At 38.2% G+C, this 17,443-nt stretch overlaps 1 protein-coding gene across 1 annotated transcript in view; it reads left to right on the forward strand.

Moving 5' to 3' along the window:
- The window catches only part of kif15 (kinesin family member 15), a 36,739-nt gene extending 27,711 nt beyond the window's left edge, over window positions 1-9,028 (forward strand). The window contains exons 34-35 of the mRNA XM_082160410.1: window positions 1,767-1,898; window positions 8,736-9,028. Coding sequence (XP_082016536.1) covers window positions 1,767-1,898; window positions 8,736-8,795 — 192 coding nt within the window. The 3' untranslated portion in view covers window positions 8,796-9,028. The remainder of the gene's footprint in view (window positions 1-1,766; window positions 1,899-8,735) is intronic.
- The last annotated feature ends 8,415 nt before the right edge of the window (window positions 9,029-17,443 follow it).

Here is a 17,443-nt window from a genome sequence, read left to right on the forward strand (position 1 = left end):
ACAAGGTCACATGAGACTCAGCCATCTTCTAACCGTATACATACTGGGAACTATATTGTCAGAAGGCGAAGCACTGCTACTTGGGCCGAGGGATTTTCCGCTGACCTGAGAAGCCCCATGGTGAGGAGCAGAGAGTTCGCTCAGAGTTGGAGTAAATCACTCCGCAGAAGTAGCAGTGCTTCACCTTTTGAGAATGTAGTTCCCAGTATGTATACGGTGGCTGTGTCTCATGTGACCTTGTTATTTGTATACGCTGTGACTATACAAGTTTTAAGCTTTAAATTCATTCATATGTCTTAAATGTTGAGGTTAGCTGGTAGCCTGATATAATAACATTGGAAATGAGCAGTGTTGTTGACAAAACAATGCTTGGAACAGTTCACCACCTTGGAATTATAAGGTTCTATCTGCATTCTGAGCGGTTTTGAGAAATTGAGCTTCAAAGATTTTGCATTCCATATAGCAAAAATGATATGGGGAACAAGTCTCTTTCATACATGAATATGACAGAGACCCTAAATGTATTCTAAATGTAAAATATCAAAATCTTCTCAAATTTGTAAATGGGGATTTTTGGAACAGGTCAAATGCAGAACCTTCTAATTCTAAAAAATTACTTTCCGCTTGGAATCGTAAGGTTCTATCTTGCAAAACATTAATTAAAGCAATAATTTTCAAGAAACACAAACAGTTTACTTACAAATTGTTTTAAAACATAAAATTAGTGTTGTAACAATGTATCGACATGTATAAGAAAGTTAAGTTTAATGCTTTCTATGAGATTTATTTCATATTTTAGGACGAATTTAATTAATTAATTTTTTATTTCTAGATAAATAAATAAAAAGTGCAAATGAAAAACTTTCCTGATGACGCTGACTGATGTCCAATCAGGCCAATTCTAGCTTTGAAGCTGTTTTAAACCGTTCAAGCACAATGTTTTCTGTGCGTGCACACCCAAAGCGTCTGCACAAAGCCGCCTCTCAGACAGCCTATTAGTTAAGCTAGTAGTGAGTTAATTACTATGGTATTGAAATTTGAATAAAACTATTTGAAATTTCACTGTTGTTTACATTGTCTCCTCACAACTTTAGTTATTAGTTATTGTATTCCATTTCGCTGACCCATTTAACCTTGTATTCTAATTTATTTATTTATTTATTTATTTGTTTTTGTGGTGGGGCCCCAACAAGTAAAAATGTGAACCACTGGCCAAATCCTTTATGATGAACCCTGATAATGGGGAAAGGGGATCGGTTGGACATTACTACTTAAAATACTAATTATTTGATTCTCAGCCCATGTGGTTCCAGAACTGTATGACTGTCTTTTGTGGACCACTAAAGAACAATATGTAGCGCAAGAGTCAGAAAAATTTGTTATGAAACTCTATATACAATAGTTTTGTTGTGAAGAGACCAAAATTCAAGAAATAATTAAAATCTTCATCTGTAGCAGTTAAATCTCATTCGCAGACATGTTATTGATATCAACAATGATATGAATGGATGTCATCGCCATCAAAGCTGAGGCAAAGCTTCTTAACCTTGCAGTGTTTGAATATACACAAATGAGATTCCATAGTAGGGAAACTGGTGGCCAGGACACGGAGCAAAATTATTTCTTCCATGGAACACAAAAGAAGAAAAGTCAAATGGATTTGGAACAAAATGAGGATTAGCAAACTATGACAGAATGTTCCTTTAAGTTCATTTAAATGTGTGTAAATGTAAATCCTTAATTGTAACCCTAGTGGTATCTTTCAGGAAATTGAGGTTCTGAGAAAGCAGGTGGATCATCTGACCGAGGAAAATGGGAAACTGTTGGGTCATCAGAACCCCAAGCAGAAGATTGAGTACCTGGTCAAATTGAAAAAGGAGATCACCAAACTTCAGGAGGTCAGTATGAACCCACAGTTTTTATGCACAAAACCAGAGACGTATAAGACAGAAAACATTCACTTGTTTACATGGGAAAAAATCATAACACTCAAAGTGGCAGCTGTAGTCCTGTCTTAAAAAATTTACTTTTTCATAGAGGCATAAGGGGGCCGCATAAGGGGGCCGCACACCGGACGCGCAGCTCAGCGCCGCGCCACGTCTAGGACAACTCTCACAGGAAAATCTGATAACATCAGCAATTTTCTGATTTCTGTAAATAAATATAAAACTAAATGTATATTGCAGCACAGGGTGAAGTCCGTATATACATTAACTACGATTTGAGACACATACATGTAAATTTAATATAAAACTATGTAAATGGCGCTCTGTGGCGCGGCAGGATTTTGAACACGGTCCTGAGCCGCCGCGGACAGACGCCGAAAGGCGCCGCCGGTGTGTGTACTCTCATAGAGAATAATGTGTTCGGATTTAAAAGACGTGGCGCGGCGCTGAGCTGCGCGTCCGGTGTGCGACCCCCTATAGCATGCTCAATATGGCCATCCAATTGAAGAGGCAATCCCTGTTTATCCAGAACATATTCGATTAATCTTCCAAGACGCCTGGTCTCTGTATTTCCTTCCCAGCAGAGGTCCAGACAATACTTTTTGTGTGTGTGTATATATATATAGCCTATATATATGTATATGTGTGTGTGTATATATATATGTATATGTATGTTTATGTATATACGTGTATATATATGTATATACGTGTATACTGTATATATGTATGTATATGTATATACGTGTATGTATATGTGTAAAAAAAAAAAATCTGGGATTTTATGGATAATTATAATCAGACAATATTTTGCCGTGGACAGCTAGCTCCTAAAGTTTTTGATATTCTTCATCTTCATATCTGTGTGGTGGTCAGTTCACAGCAGTGACAGAAATTATTTTTTTCCAATACGTTTCAATTGATTTTTACCTTTTATTGGCATTTTTACCTTTTATAAATTTAATTTAAACCTAATTATATGCATGCATCGTCTTTTGTGTCAATTTCATACATTTAATCAAATTAAATTATAATAATAAGACACAATAGGGCTGTTACCAATCAAATTAAATAAGTATTAACAAAATCTTTGCAATGGAGAGGATACACAGAAGCTGCATTTGAAATGGCATTTAGATGCTTTTACACAGACAAAAATGTTTTGATGTTTTAAACATAAAACGTTGAATATTGATATTTGAAATTATTTAAAGGGCACCTATTATGACTCTTTTCACAAGATGTAAAATAAGTCTCTGATGTCCCCAGAGTATGTATGTGAAGTTTTAGCTCAAAATACCCAACAGATAATTTTTTACAGCATGTTTAAATTGTAATTTTTTGGGGCTCAGAAAAACGCGCTGTTTTAGTGTGTGCAAATTAACTGCTGCTGCATGGCACAGGGGGCGGAGCCTCACGAGCTCGCGCTCAGAGTCAGGACAATCTCATCTTGATAATATCAGAACAGAAACTCTCAGTTGCGGTGTTCATTTCGACTCGGAGTCGGACAATAATGCCCACAGAGCCAGAGAATATATGCTGTATGGACATAGAACAGGTATAGTTTAGTTTAATTATGGTTATAACTTATTTGTCATCTAATAAGATGTCTCCACTAATACAAGCCTGCTGTAGCAAAACCCGTCCGAATGATGACCAAAATATACTGATGAGTTCAGTGAAGTTTATTGTACATCACACAAAAGATGAAGTGTTAGTTTTACTCCAGAGAATCTCTGTAAGAGCTGAATAAACAGTATAAGAAGTGCGCATTAAAGTCTTATCCATAAACTCTCTCTCTCTCTCTCTCTCTCCCTTTCATTATCAACAACATACTCAGCGAAGTACACAAAACACTCGTTACAACTAACAGTAAACAAATATACTCACCTTTTCAGTGGGTGCTAAATAAACTGGTAAACCTTATATCCGTAAAATGACTCGAAGAGCTGTCATAAAGAGCGCGCTCGCACTTTCATTTCTTCCGTGTCCAGTCACTTAGGCCTGTTGCTCCGGAGAGTGTAAGCTTGATCACAAACAGTACAGATCCATCCTCGAGTAACAACAAGAGTAAATGAAGACTGCTATGTTCACTCTTACATCCATCAACAACACACCTCAATCGCTTAGGAGACATTCTTGTCTACAGCTGCTCAAGCGTCGAACAATGGCGGACTCTGTGTCCAGCTCACTCAGGGCGGGTCTAGGCTCAAACTGAAGTGTCACTCAACAGTCATGAGAGGGGCCTGCTCAATTTTACGTCACATTGAGAACACGCCGAATCTGAGAACAGCTCATTCTGAGACAGTGCTTATGATTTATGAGTTTGTAAAAAAAACACTGGGTGGATTTTTATAATTTAGGGTGGTGTTGCTCACACACTGCCAACACACATTTATGTTCAAACACCATGTAAAAGTGAATTTTGCATAATAGGTGCCCTTTAAAGCTTGAAAAGATACTTTAAATGTGAAATTAAAACCGCCAGTAGGTGGCAGCAAATCACTGTTAATGAGTGAGTCATTGAGATTCAACTGATTCGTTCAAAAAGCTGATTCGTTCAAAAAGCTGATTCATTCAGTAAGGAAACACCTCAGTGTGTTTCTCAGAGACGCAAATACAGTGCTGTGGCTTAGTTTTCAACTATTTCCGTTGGCGAAATAGAGCTAAAACAGTGTATAAAATGTCACTTAATATTAACTTCTATTTTATTAAACTTGTATAAAATAAAAATCACATTTGTTGTTATGCTAATATCTGGAGAACAACTGCACTCTTCGTGTGATATTAGATTAAATTAACTATATTAAATTATATAATCCGACAAAATCACACAGTGAAAGCGTGAAAATCTAACTGCGCACCCGTTCTAGTCTAATCTACAAGACTGCATCACGTAGTGTATGCGTACACTATATGGGTGTGTGTGAAGCATATACTAGGTAAACGCATTTTTTGTATAAAAAGTGTATACCAGGGGTCGGCAATAGGCGGCCCGCGGGCCAAAACTGGCCCGACAGCAATATTTTCTGGCCCGCCGGATTATTTTGGAAGTCCGCTTTTTTATTAGCCTATTTTTATTTTACAATAACGGTTTACAAATACGGTGTATCATTCGTTATTTATTATTTATTCGGGTATAAAAAAAATTTGCACTAAATGCTGCACAAAAGCTACTTGTGAAAAGCTGTGGCCGCGCGGTGATTTCACCGCCGCATACTGTGTGAAACGCCCATAAGGAATCATGCGGCGCGGGATTACATTTTAAAGTATAAAGATGGTAGCGGTTGGAACTCTGGTGTAGGCTACCTATATACAGAGCGGGCGGTCTGACTGACAATAGCCCATTCCCGACTTCTTTTGACAGTGTATCCGCACTTCATTCTGACCACCTGTACACCTAGCTCTGAGGAGCTGTTTGGTAGGCTACTGAAACCATTGTCAGTCAACAACATTCTTTTTTTGCAAGGATGTTTGAAATAGTTTGGCAGAAAATAGCCTACTTCATTTGTCAGTAGGGCAATATGGTTTTCGTTTATGTTGCTTAGAAATTTGAGTGATAGGCATAGTCCTATTTAATTTATGTTATATATATTTCATTATTTTTTTCTGTGACATTTTTTTTCTCTGCTGAAAGTACAATGTTAAAATAATATTTTATATTGACACAAACACAATTTTTGTATAGCATTTATAATTGTTATAGGCTACTTAATCTCTCTCTTTCCGTTAGAGACATTTGAATGTGAGATTCTGGAAACGAGATCTAAATTTTGCGGACCCGTCAGGTCGGGAAATAAAGCGGGTGAACACAGAGTGTAATTTAAGCGATTGCTGAATAGAACCTTGTGGGAGCGGGATGGAAAAAAAAACAGTCCCGCGCAGACCTCCTTAAACCTTAGGTGTGTATGTGTGTGTCCCGAATAAATAATAATAAAAAAAAGGAATAAAGTTCAAAAGTCGGACTGTAAGCGAATGAGGCATGATTGCTATTCACACCTTTATTAAAATGGCTGTAATATGTTACCACAATAGTACTTGATCTGTTTAAAATGATTTCATTGATATATGTAATGTAGACGTTAAGAGTATTCATTAAGAGTATTTAATTTGTATCCATAGGCCTACTCCGTGTAGCTGGCCCGCCATCTACTGGCAAAAAAAATAAATTGGCCCGCGGCTAAAGTTACTTGCTGACCCCTGGTGTATATGTTATAGTCGCTAACATAGCGGACTACATCGGTGACAAAAGTACATTGGTTATACATTTTTTTTTTTCATGATTTATTAATGACTCAGCATCATCTGTATTAAAGAGAAAATAATCACTTCATCCGATTTTTAAAGTGAATAAAATAGCCTTGAGAGTTGTTCTCTCAAACCGGAATTTGCGTGTGTCTGTGGTGAGTTAAAAGGGGAGCAGGCAGTGGACCAAAGCACTGTGAGGCAAGGGAGGAGGGACTCTGTTTAAAAGGTTTTTTTTTTTGCCCCGTTTGCATTTGCTTTGTTTTACTACTTACTAGGGCTGGGAGAAAAAAACGGATTCACCTAGCTATCACAATTATTTATTTATTTATTTTAACGATTCTAAAATCGATTTGTTTTATTCCAGAATCGATATTAATTCAAATTCAATTGCTTTATTTTTGTCCTTGCTTGTAGATGAGGTTGACAGAAGTTAGCCACTTTCATTCCAACAGAGGATGAAATGTGTTGTTATCTATGAGTGTTATCCCAAGTGAACGCGTGGAAGAGACGTGAGACTGAAAGCACTGAAAAGCCCTCGCGCTACTCATATACTGAGAGAGAGATAAGACAATAGAGCTGCACGATTCATCTTTAAAAGACTGTGATCTCAATTCAAACACCCACGCGATCTTTCAATTCGTCTATCTATTAAACTTTGACAAAATCATATTGCAACGTTCAAAGCTGTGTTGGCGCTGCCGCTGACCCGGAGACAGTTGTCATGAAACAGCTTCACAAAGTCTTTTCAACCTTATAGTATCATTATTTCTGTGATACAATACTTAAAATTATCATAGAAGTACTAAAAGTTTAAAGTTCAGATATGAACACTGATGTCTACGATAGCGTGCTTAAAACAAATCTTGGTGCTTAAAATAACGCATTTATCGATTAAATTGTTTCGGCAAAAATTTGTTTTGTTATTGAATCATTTATTCAAGAATGTAGTATTGTATGATGCTTCTGAAATAAAAGTCAGAAAGATGTGGTGTATGATTTAACTTTTCCCGATGGTCTAGTGTTTAAAAAAAAATGCAATATCAAATCGCAATACTTGTAGAATCGCGATTCTTAAAAAAATCGCAATACATATCGTATCGCACCCAAGTCGAGATCACGAGATTGTATCGAATCGAGATCACGAGATTGTATCGAATCGGGAGATGGTTGTATCGTCCCAGCCCTACTACTTATACAATTATTTTAAGTTTATATCATTATATTATTTACAAATGCACATATTTTAATGATATTTTTAGGGATGGACAACCCTCAGATAAGGGGGAGGTCCTTTTTTATATTTTGCTTAAAATAAGTATCTACTAAATACAAATAACGTATATAATAATCAAAATGCTCTCATTATGAGCAGAAAACAAATTAAACTAGTCATTTCAAAGTTTAATGGTCTTTCCTTGCAATTTACAAATAATTTTCTCAATTGTAACAATGTTTATTATGAAATGCTCTTGACATGCTGATTAATAGGCCTAATGCTAAATGTAGTCACAAACCTGGTTTGAATGGTCAAAGTCATAAATAAATTAGAGCTGCCCCCTAAAAGTTGACTAAATGTTAGTCGTCAAGAAGAGGCCTTGGTTTACTACGTTTTAATTAGTCGGTTAGTCACAGAAAAAAAAAAACACAGGAATTGGTAAAGTCACGCAGTGACAAGATCGTTAAAGGGAGAGTTCACCCAAAAATAAAAATTCTCATCATTTACTCACCCTCAAGTTGTTCCAAACCTGTACGAGTTTCTTTCTTCTGATGAACACAAAAGAAGATATTTTAAAGAATGTTGGTAACCAGACAGTTGACAGTCGCCATTGACTTCCAAAGTTGAAAAAAAAAATACTATGCATCATCAATGGCGACCGTCAACTGTCATGAACAACATGAGGGTGAGTAAATGATGACAGAATTCCTTTAACACGGCTGGCTCATGTCGGGCAGAAAATTCGACTTGTGGGAATATTTTGACACAAAGGTGATGTGCAACCTCAAACATGACTTTTATTTAAAACATGTAGACCTAAGTAGCCTGACGTTAGCCACTTTACATGGCCACTTGCTCTAATGTTAACCTAGATAAATGTGTGCTATTATTAGCCGCATATCCAAGTGTACGTGCGGAGTGTGGAAGCTAAATGAGAACCTCTTACTGCACAAACTGTTTAACTTCCATGTCGTCCATGCCTTCGGTGTGCATCTTCTCTTAGGCTGGCTTCATTATATAATGTATCGTGTGTGTTTTTATTCGATGTTAAGGCTGTACTATAGTGTTTACATTGATGTTTCTCTTCTAACTGATTAATTTTGCTGTATATTTATTTATTTGTTAAATATTCCTCTCTGAATCATGTTTTACACCTCATTATGTTATGCTCAACTTTTTCAGGGACATTACATACATTACATTTATCTGATATACATAAAGCATCTCTCTTATCTCTTGATGCTTTCATATTCTCAAGATGGGAAAGAATTTTTTAAGTAACGAGTTGCTGTTGCAGGATTGTATTAAATCTGTCTCTGTGTTTTCAGGAAAACGGAAAACTCAAGCAGTGTCTTCAAATGGAAGAAAGTCCTGCAACAGGCCTATAACATGCTCACCCTTCACATGCTGGAAGTAAAAACTAAATGACATGATTTTTAAAAGTAATTTTTGTGTCTGTGTGTGTCTGTGTGTCATTCGTTTGTTGTTGTTTTTTTGTTGTTTTTTTGCTTCCATTTTTATCTTTTTATGTTCTTCTTTTTAAATTTCCTTTCTGTTCTAAACGGTAGCTACACAATTTATGAATTGTAATTATTTTTGTATAATAAATCTATTAAAGCAACCCTTCAAAAGGCATTTTACATGTGTAACTGCTTGTTCATATTTTGGGGATAAATTTGTACCCAGAAGTGAACCAAATTTCACAAAATTACCTCATTTGTAATAATGGTATTTTTTATTTTAAGGGTTAGAATATTAAATTTACAACTAGCTACATATAAAAACAATAACTGTCTGAATGCAGACATTACATACATTTCTAAGTAGAACATGAAAGACTTTTCTTATCTCTCCCCTTCTTTTTTTAAATGTCTGTAATATTATGCGTTTCAAATAGGTGTGTGAAATATCATTCTCTATCTCCAAGTAGTGAAAGAGTATGGCTTTAGTCACACTTTAGTCCATGGCTCACAACAGAAATGTGAACTGCACAACACTTATCCAAACTTCATTGGAGTTTAAAAGTAATGTCTTATTTAATTCTATTGTAGTGTGGTTTCACTACAGTGGTTCATGCTGTTGGTAAGCTGAAATGACTTGTGTTAACTGACAAGAAATGGAGTTTTATACCATTATACTATTATAACTACTATCTGCCACTTGATTCTGTCAATGTATGTTGGAGAACATTGATTGAAGTGAGTATTGAAATATGTAGCATTAAAATGTTAACAAAAATAGTTTGCAAGAAAGGATTTATCATCATAACTTTTACACGAGATTAAACAATTTACTGTAATCAGTGTGTATGTGAAACATTAGTTTGGTGGAATGGGCTGGCAAAATGAAAACAAGTCTTCCACAAGCTTTTCAAAAATGCACAATCACAAACAAAAGATGCTTACTACTTTTTAGTTAAAAAGAATAGCTTTTCCCTTTCAGCATTTCACCTTTGTTTTAGCTTGAACATTAATGTAGTTTGAAGAACATACATTTTTGGAAAAGAAACTGGGTTGTAACGCACGTCTACACACTCTTTATGTGATCATGTGGATAGTTTAGGGTAGTTGGAAGCGTCACACCACACTTCACTTAGAGCTGGTGTATCTGTTGCCTCAGACACTGTTTGACCGGTTCTCCGCAGCAGCAGATGCACAGATGCTGCATCTCTCTAGAAGTGAAATCTCTATAATGTGAAGTATAAATGTTCAAAGAGGGAATGATAAACATGACGCTGTCGATTGTTATAAAGTTGTACTGAACCTGGAATATTCCCATAGATATGATTGAGGATGATTAGAAAATTTGTCATGTCTAGAAGCAAATTAAACCACAATGTCGTAAATTATACAAAAATGCTTGGTTGACTGATGTTTCTTAAACATTCAGTTGTTATGCTTTGAATGTATAATTTTAAAAAGCGTTCATCATTCATATGCCAAACATTAAACAAGTTCAGGCAATTAGACACCATTTGCAAATCTCATGCACTCTTTTTCCAAAACTATAAACACATTCTCACTCAGTAAAAAAACATTTCGCACTGTGATGCACTGCAAAAGTTCAACACATCTAATCACAGTTGCATGTTTACACACTCAAAAATTTACTCAAAATTCACACTTGTTTCTAATGATGTGATCAAACCAACTATACAAAATAAGCCAGTTCAGAGTGCACAGGAGCACTGAATGTTGATATGAACAATAGATGAAACAATCTGAGGAGAGGAGGAAGAGTGAGTAAAAGGATAAGGATGATGAAGAGCAAGGTGTGGAGTCTTATCAAAACTGAATCTGGCACACCAGATGTTTTTTTCTTTGCCTGGCAAGACAACATTGCCTGTGATGTGGACAGTCCTCAGGCCAGACCCAACATGAAGATGTGATGCTGAGGCAGAATGAATCTCACTGACTTTGTTTTTGCAGTTACGCAACTCTTCTGAGTGTACTGTAACATGCTTTTCATTTACAATTTTCTTTGACCTTTTGGGCTACTGTATTTTTACAGTATGCAAGTGCTGAATATACAGACATTCAATACGTAAGGGTTAATGCCCGACGAGGTGTCCATTATCAGGTATTAATGGACGACGGCGAGGCGTGAACCGTCCGACGCGCAGCGGAGAAATTGCCAAATTTCAAGCCTTTCCTAGGTGTACATTATCACTTTTTAACGGACACCCTGCAGCCAATCAGAATCGAGTATTCACCCAGACCATGGTATAATATACAATATTTAATACAATGCTATACTTGCAGCACATACAGTAGGCCAGTGGTTCCCAAACTATAATGAATTAATTACATTTTTTCACTTACTACATTCATCAAAATGGACACCTGGTTAAAAACTGGCACTTTAAAGAAATCAAGGGACAGTGAGCCATCTACATCGGCATCTTCTGCAGAGATGTGCACCGACCACGGTGGTGAATAATGAAGAAACCCAATAGAGAAGTGCAGATATGACGTCACTTTGTTGGCCAACCGGTAGTTTGCATCACGCTGGTTCCCTCGACAAAAACCCAATAGGATTTTCCATAGCCTTTTGGATTATCGCTAAAAACAAGCTCTGTGATCAACAAAAGTTTATGATACTTGACGTTTTCCCAGAACGTTTGAGTTAGAATAGTTTGTAAGAGCACAATTATAAGCATAAGGATGCTGTATAAGCGGACTGAGTTTACCTGTTCGGCGTGATGGCGTTTAATCTCCTTAACAGCTTCTGTAGTCCCATTTAACCACTTGTTAGCAACTGCCTTTTTCAAGGCACATAACAGCTTAAAAAAATCACGAGTGGGGTAATATTGATGTTATTGATGGATATAGATTGAATGGATATAGATGCTGTTAAAGTGTCTTGAGCTTGTGTTCCCCACAGACCTTTTTTCAGCCATTTCACCAAAACCATTATGTACTGTCAAGTCAAGTCACCTTTATTTATATAGCGCTTTTTACTATACAGATTGTATCAAAGCAGCTTCACATTGATAACATGAAAATAATACAACAAAGTTTGTTTCTAGAAGAAAATTGCATCATCGTCCACCCATAATAAGGCAGATCAATAATATTGTTGAATATTAAATGTCCATGTGCTCTGTGTATTTTTAAAGTGGTCAAATGGAACTTTACTGCTGGACTCTGTGTTCTAATAGACACCCCAGCTGGGATCAAGTCTGACATTCCTACTTAATTCCTATCCTCCCTTACATGGTCCTTCGAGCCAGAGCTCACTTATTAGCAGCAGGATATGTCCAGTCAGTCCTTGCCATCCCTTTCCCATAATGAACGACCACGTCGCTAGATTCAGCTCTCAGCCCACTATGATGACTTTGTGATGCAACATCCTGTCTTATCATCCACCATTGGCTAGTGGTGAGTTTTCTCCTGAGGACTGTAGTGCACAGTATCATCCACGGAAAAAGGAAGATGTGAATGAGGAGCCATTTCATGAAGAAAACAGCCAGCCTCCTTCTGTAGTTACAGAATCCAACCATCCAACGGATCTCCTTCAGCAGTGGATTACAGAAGTCAAGATGCAAGGAAGATTAATCCAAGTGCATGAATGCAGGTGGTTCTCTATGACCATTCTTCTCCTAGACATTCAGAGCCAGTTTTTGTTCCACCACCTAATTGAGTTATTCAACAACTCTCATCTCAGGTTCAAGCTCCTTTCCAGCTTCAGTCTCCACCTCCTGTAAAACATAATGTCTCTGCTCGTATTCTACCATCAGTCTCATCTGCTCGTCTTAATTTCCCACAAGCCACATTTCAAGCCTCTCATGCTCCTGCATTGTCAGCTCCTGTTCTTTTGTCAACTTTGTCTCAGCCATTGTTTATACCAGCTGCAGTCCCTTACCAGCCTGCTGTGTCAGTACATTTGCCCAGCAGTATTCAACCTGCTACTGTGACACCGCCCCCACTGGTTACTTATGCACCTGCTTTAAATGTTCCTCAATATCCAAGCACACAGCCTTTAACGGTGCCCTCTCAGACCTCTTATGGACCTGTTTCTCAGTTATATCAACATCAAGTATTTCTCTTTCCTGACTTGACTCTCATGTAGAGAGAATTTTAGAAAAACTACCCAGTGAGCAGTTCTGTGAATATAAGAGGTCCATGTAAAGACCAACCAAGGTCTGTTCTCTTACAATCTTCTAGATTTTTTCCAATTGGTTACAAGTTGAGTCTTTCTGCCAGACAAAGGGAATATGTCTGCCTCCAGCTGATAGACAAAAGCAGGCATCAAATTCAGTCAAAGCTACAACAATTCTTCATGTTGTTAAGGATTCTTTGAAAGGAGATTTTCTTAAAGCTGGAGTAAAGTCTTCTACAGTAAGTAGTATGACCCCTCAACTAACTTCAGAGTGCCTTCCTGTTTGTGCATATTGCAGTACCACTGATCATCATATCAGTAAATATGGTAATTTCCCAAAGCACACTAAAGATCAAAAAATCAATTGGATTCAGCAGGAAAAAAAAAAGATATTGGGGGTGTGCCTGTGATATGGCAGCGGACTGCAACCTAAGAAACCCTTGTAACTTTTGCAATGGAAACACTTACAGATTATTTGCCATGTTAATCAAAGGCCCGATCAAAACCTGTACCTTGATCATCCCAGTGACTGTAACAGAGTGCTGTTAAAGGTAGTAGCAGTAACACTGACAAATGGGGACAAAACTCTGGATACATATGCCATATTAGATGATGGATCTGAAAGGACAATCATCTTACAACCAGCTGTTCAACATGCTTGGAGGATAAACCAGAGAGTTTAACATTGAGAACTGTGTGTCAGGATGTTAAGACCCTTGAGGGTGCAGCAGTAAGTTTCAACATAATTCCTGTATGCAATCCAGAAAAATCCTTGCTTATACGAGATGCTTTCACTACTGAACATCTTGCTTTGTCTGAACAAGTGATATCTCCTCAGTGTCATTACCCTCACTTGCAGAGATTGCCCCTCCAGCAGCTTGATAAAGTGACTCCTTTGGTTCTAATTGGTGCAGATTACACTCATCTGATAACGCTGATCCAACCTGTAAAGTCTGGCCCTCCTGGTGCTCCTGCAGCCATCAGAACTCGACTTGATTGGACACTTCAGGGGCCTGTCAGAGATTTCCTAAATCCACCGGTCATATATTCCAATTAGATCTCTGTTAGCTCTCCACCAGATGACTTCTCTAAGGATGTAGAAAAGCTTTGGCAACTTGATGCTGTATCACCAAGGAGTGATAAAGTTGTCCGTTCCAAGCAAGATTAAAAGGCAGTTCAACTTTAGGAAAGTCAGACAACCTGAGTTGCTACAGATGGAATTGATGGGTATGCTACACTTCTCCTTCGTTCAAGTATTTGTGCACCTCTGAAAGCCCCAATAAAGAAAGCTATGTTTAGGCTTCAAAGCTGTGAGATGTGCCTCCTCAATGAACTGAATTTGTCGAAAACTTACAACAACTGTCTTCTCCTGAGACCTCAAGTTCTCATCTCCGAGTGAAATCAAGTACCTTTTTCTCGAAGCCCAATTCTAAACTAGAGAAACCTAGGGATCCCATGGAACCCATTTCCTTTCCATCTGAGAAGTCCAGCTCTCATTCCTTTTAAGAAGCCCAGCTCTAAACCTGAAAAAACTCAGTGCTGCTATGCAACCCAGTTCTTCCCTCTCATCTGAGAGATCCAGCACTAAACCTGTGAAACTACATTTTAAATCTAGTCCGTTTTCCACCTTTCAAGACCTGTTGTTGACTACTGCAGCATCCATTCACAGGGCGGCTGTTAAGAACTAAATTCCCTCTGCTGAGGTCTTAAAACAACCACAGACTGAGTCATTCAGAGATTGCATGCCAAGAGAACATGTTTAAGCCCAATTTATACTTCTGCGTTGAACTCACGTCGTAGGCTGTGTGAGTATCCTTCGGCGTACCCTGACGTGCACCATTTCTACTCGGATGCAAGCGCTGTGATTGGTCTGCCAGAACCCCTCCCTTGTGTTCCACATACTCCCTCCCCATGTGTAATTGCTCGTCAACGCGTCCAACGACGCAGAAATGAAATAAATGAAAAATATACATTATAAATGAAAACCAACGTGTAGCCTACAGCGTAGAAGCTCCGGCGTAGGTCCGACGCAGAAGTATAAATTGGGCTTTACGTTTAGGCTAGACAAAAATAGCGCATTGAAAGCCCTAACCTCTCCCTTGACTCTGTCATCATCCTTGATCCCCCAGCTTCCTAATTCTATTTGGCCTATAGGTGGCAAGGTCCTGGTAATTCTCTCTGAGGTTCAAGTGAAGGAAAAAAGGTACATCAGACCTGTAGCACGTCTTGTCCCTATTCCTGTTTATGCTGATTCCCTTTAATGTTAATGTTGCAAATTTGTGATACAAATTTCCATCTCCATCTACACCACATCACTGGGACACATCATACAGGCACACGGTTTTTCCTACCACTGCTATGCTGATGACACACAGCTCTTCCTCTCCTTTCAACCAGATGATCCCACAGTAGCTGCACGGGTCTCAAGCTGTCTGGCGGACATCTCCACATGGATGAAGGAACATCACCTGCAGCTCAACCTGGCAAAGACTGAGCTTCTCGTCCTCCCTGCCAATCCATCTCTACAGCACGACTTCACCATCCAGCTAGAGTCATCATTAATCACCCCATCAAGATCGGTCAGAAATCTTGGAGTAACGTTTGATGACCAGCTGACCTTCACAGATCACATTTCAAAGACAGCTCGATCATGCAGGTTTGCACTGCACAACATCAGGAAGATCAGGCCTTTCCTAACTGAGCATGCAACACAACTTATCGTCCAGGCCCTGGTCATCTCTAGGCTTGACTACTGCAATGCCCTTCTGGCTGGACTCCCAGCATGTGCGACCAAACCCCTACAGATGATCCAGAATGCTGCAGCTCGTCTTGTCTTCAACGAGCCCAAGAGGGCCCACGTCACTCCTCTGTTCATCTCTCTGCACTGGCTACCTCTAGCTGCTCGCATCAAGTTCAAGGCACTGACGCTTGCTTACAGAACTATCACAGGCTCAGCAGCCTCCTACTTTCACTCACTCCTACGAGTCTACATCCCTACCAGACACCTACGATCGGTCAACGAGCGACGTCTCGTGGTTCCATCACAGAAAGCCACAAAATCACTTTCCAGAACATTCTCATTCACAGTTCCATGCTGGTGGAACGCTCTCCCCACCCTCATCCGGAATGCAGAATCCCTGACAACATTCAAAAAACAGCTGAAAACCAATCTCTTCCGTGAGCACTTAACCTTATAGAGAAAAAAAAAAAAAGAAAAAAAATTCCTTTCCCTTTGAAACATCACTTATCAGGCTTATGCTACTCTGAATAATACCTGACCTTCGTATTTTGAGCACTTCCTGCGTTGTTGTTGCTTTTGCCTCTTTATGATGACTCGCTGAATTTAGTCCTAATTTGTAAGTCGCTTTGGATAAAGGCGTCTGCTAAATGACTAAATGTAAATTTGAGGGCGGCTGTATTAAAGATTATTATTTTATTTTATTACAGTTTTTCCTCAATTGCTCATTCTGCATTGTAATGCACACGTCATCCACACTGGTAAACACAAGTGGCAACAATCAAATACAAATAGAGAACACAACCACTCAAAACTGATTTAACCTGTTTCAAATGATGCCCAAAGACAAGAAGAAGCACTTTGATTTTTGTCCCTTTTAGTATTGTATACTGTAGTACATTGCATTGTAGGCTGTATACTTTACAATGAACAAACTGTATGGCCCTGAACATTGTGCTCTCCATTTGTTAACAATACTGACTGCTCAATAGATTTTGACTGGTTGCAGGATCATATCAACAAAGAACAAGAATTACAGTATCACAGAGACAAAGGACAAGTTTGTGAGATGCAGGGTACAGTACTGTAAAAATAGGGGTACAAGGAGGAGGAAGAACAAAGAAATTTTGCAAAGAGCACAGCAGAGTAGTAATTTCTGATCAGTTTTGAGCTACTATGATAGAACATGTTTTCGTTCATCAAAAGACAATGACGGAAAAATATGAAATTTGTTTTGAGATTAAAAATGTACTTCTCCCTGAACTTTTTTATGGTACAGTAAGGTGTCACGGGTAAGTCTACAAACAGAATAGCAGTCCATAGATATCTTTCGAGAACTATATGTTTTGTGTTTTCTGTTTTTTGGTGTATTGTTTACTGACTGCTTGATAGTGTCATTTTGATCACTTTGTTTATGATTTGAGAGCAGTGTTTGATTTTGAACACAGTTACCTGGTCTGAGGCGAAAGTTTCATTTTGCGAGAGGAGTCAGAGGTTTTGTGAATAGTGCTTGAAGATGAGGTTTTGTGTTTAACGTTTTCAGAAAAAGGAGCAAGGTTCCAGAAAATGTGTTTTAGCAATTGAGAAAAACTGTAATATTTCCCTTTTAAAGGGAATGGTAGATGAGACTCTGGTTGATTTATTTCACGTTACTCCCAAAACACACCAATTACTCATTAAGAGAATAGGGACAACCCT

This window comes from Leuciscus leuciscus (genome assembly GCF_965113295.1).
Source record: "Leuciscus leuciscus genome assembly, chromosome: 25".
Taxonomy (NCBI): Eukaryota; Metazoa; Chordata; class Actinopteri; order Cypriniformes; family Leuciscidae; genus Leuciscus; species Leuciscus leuciscus.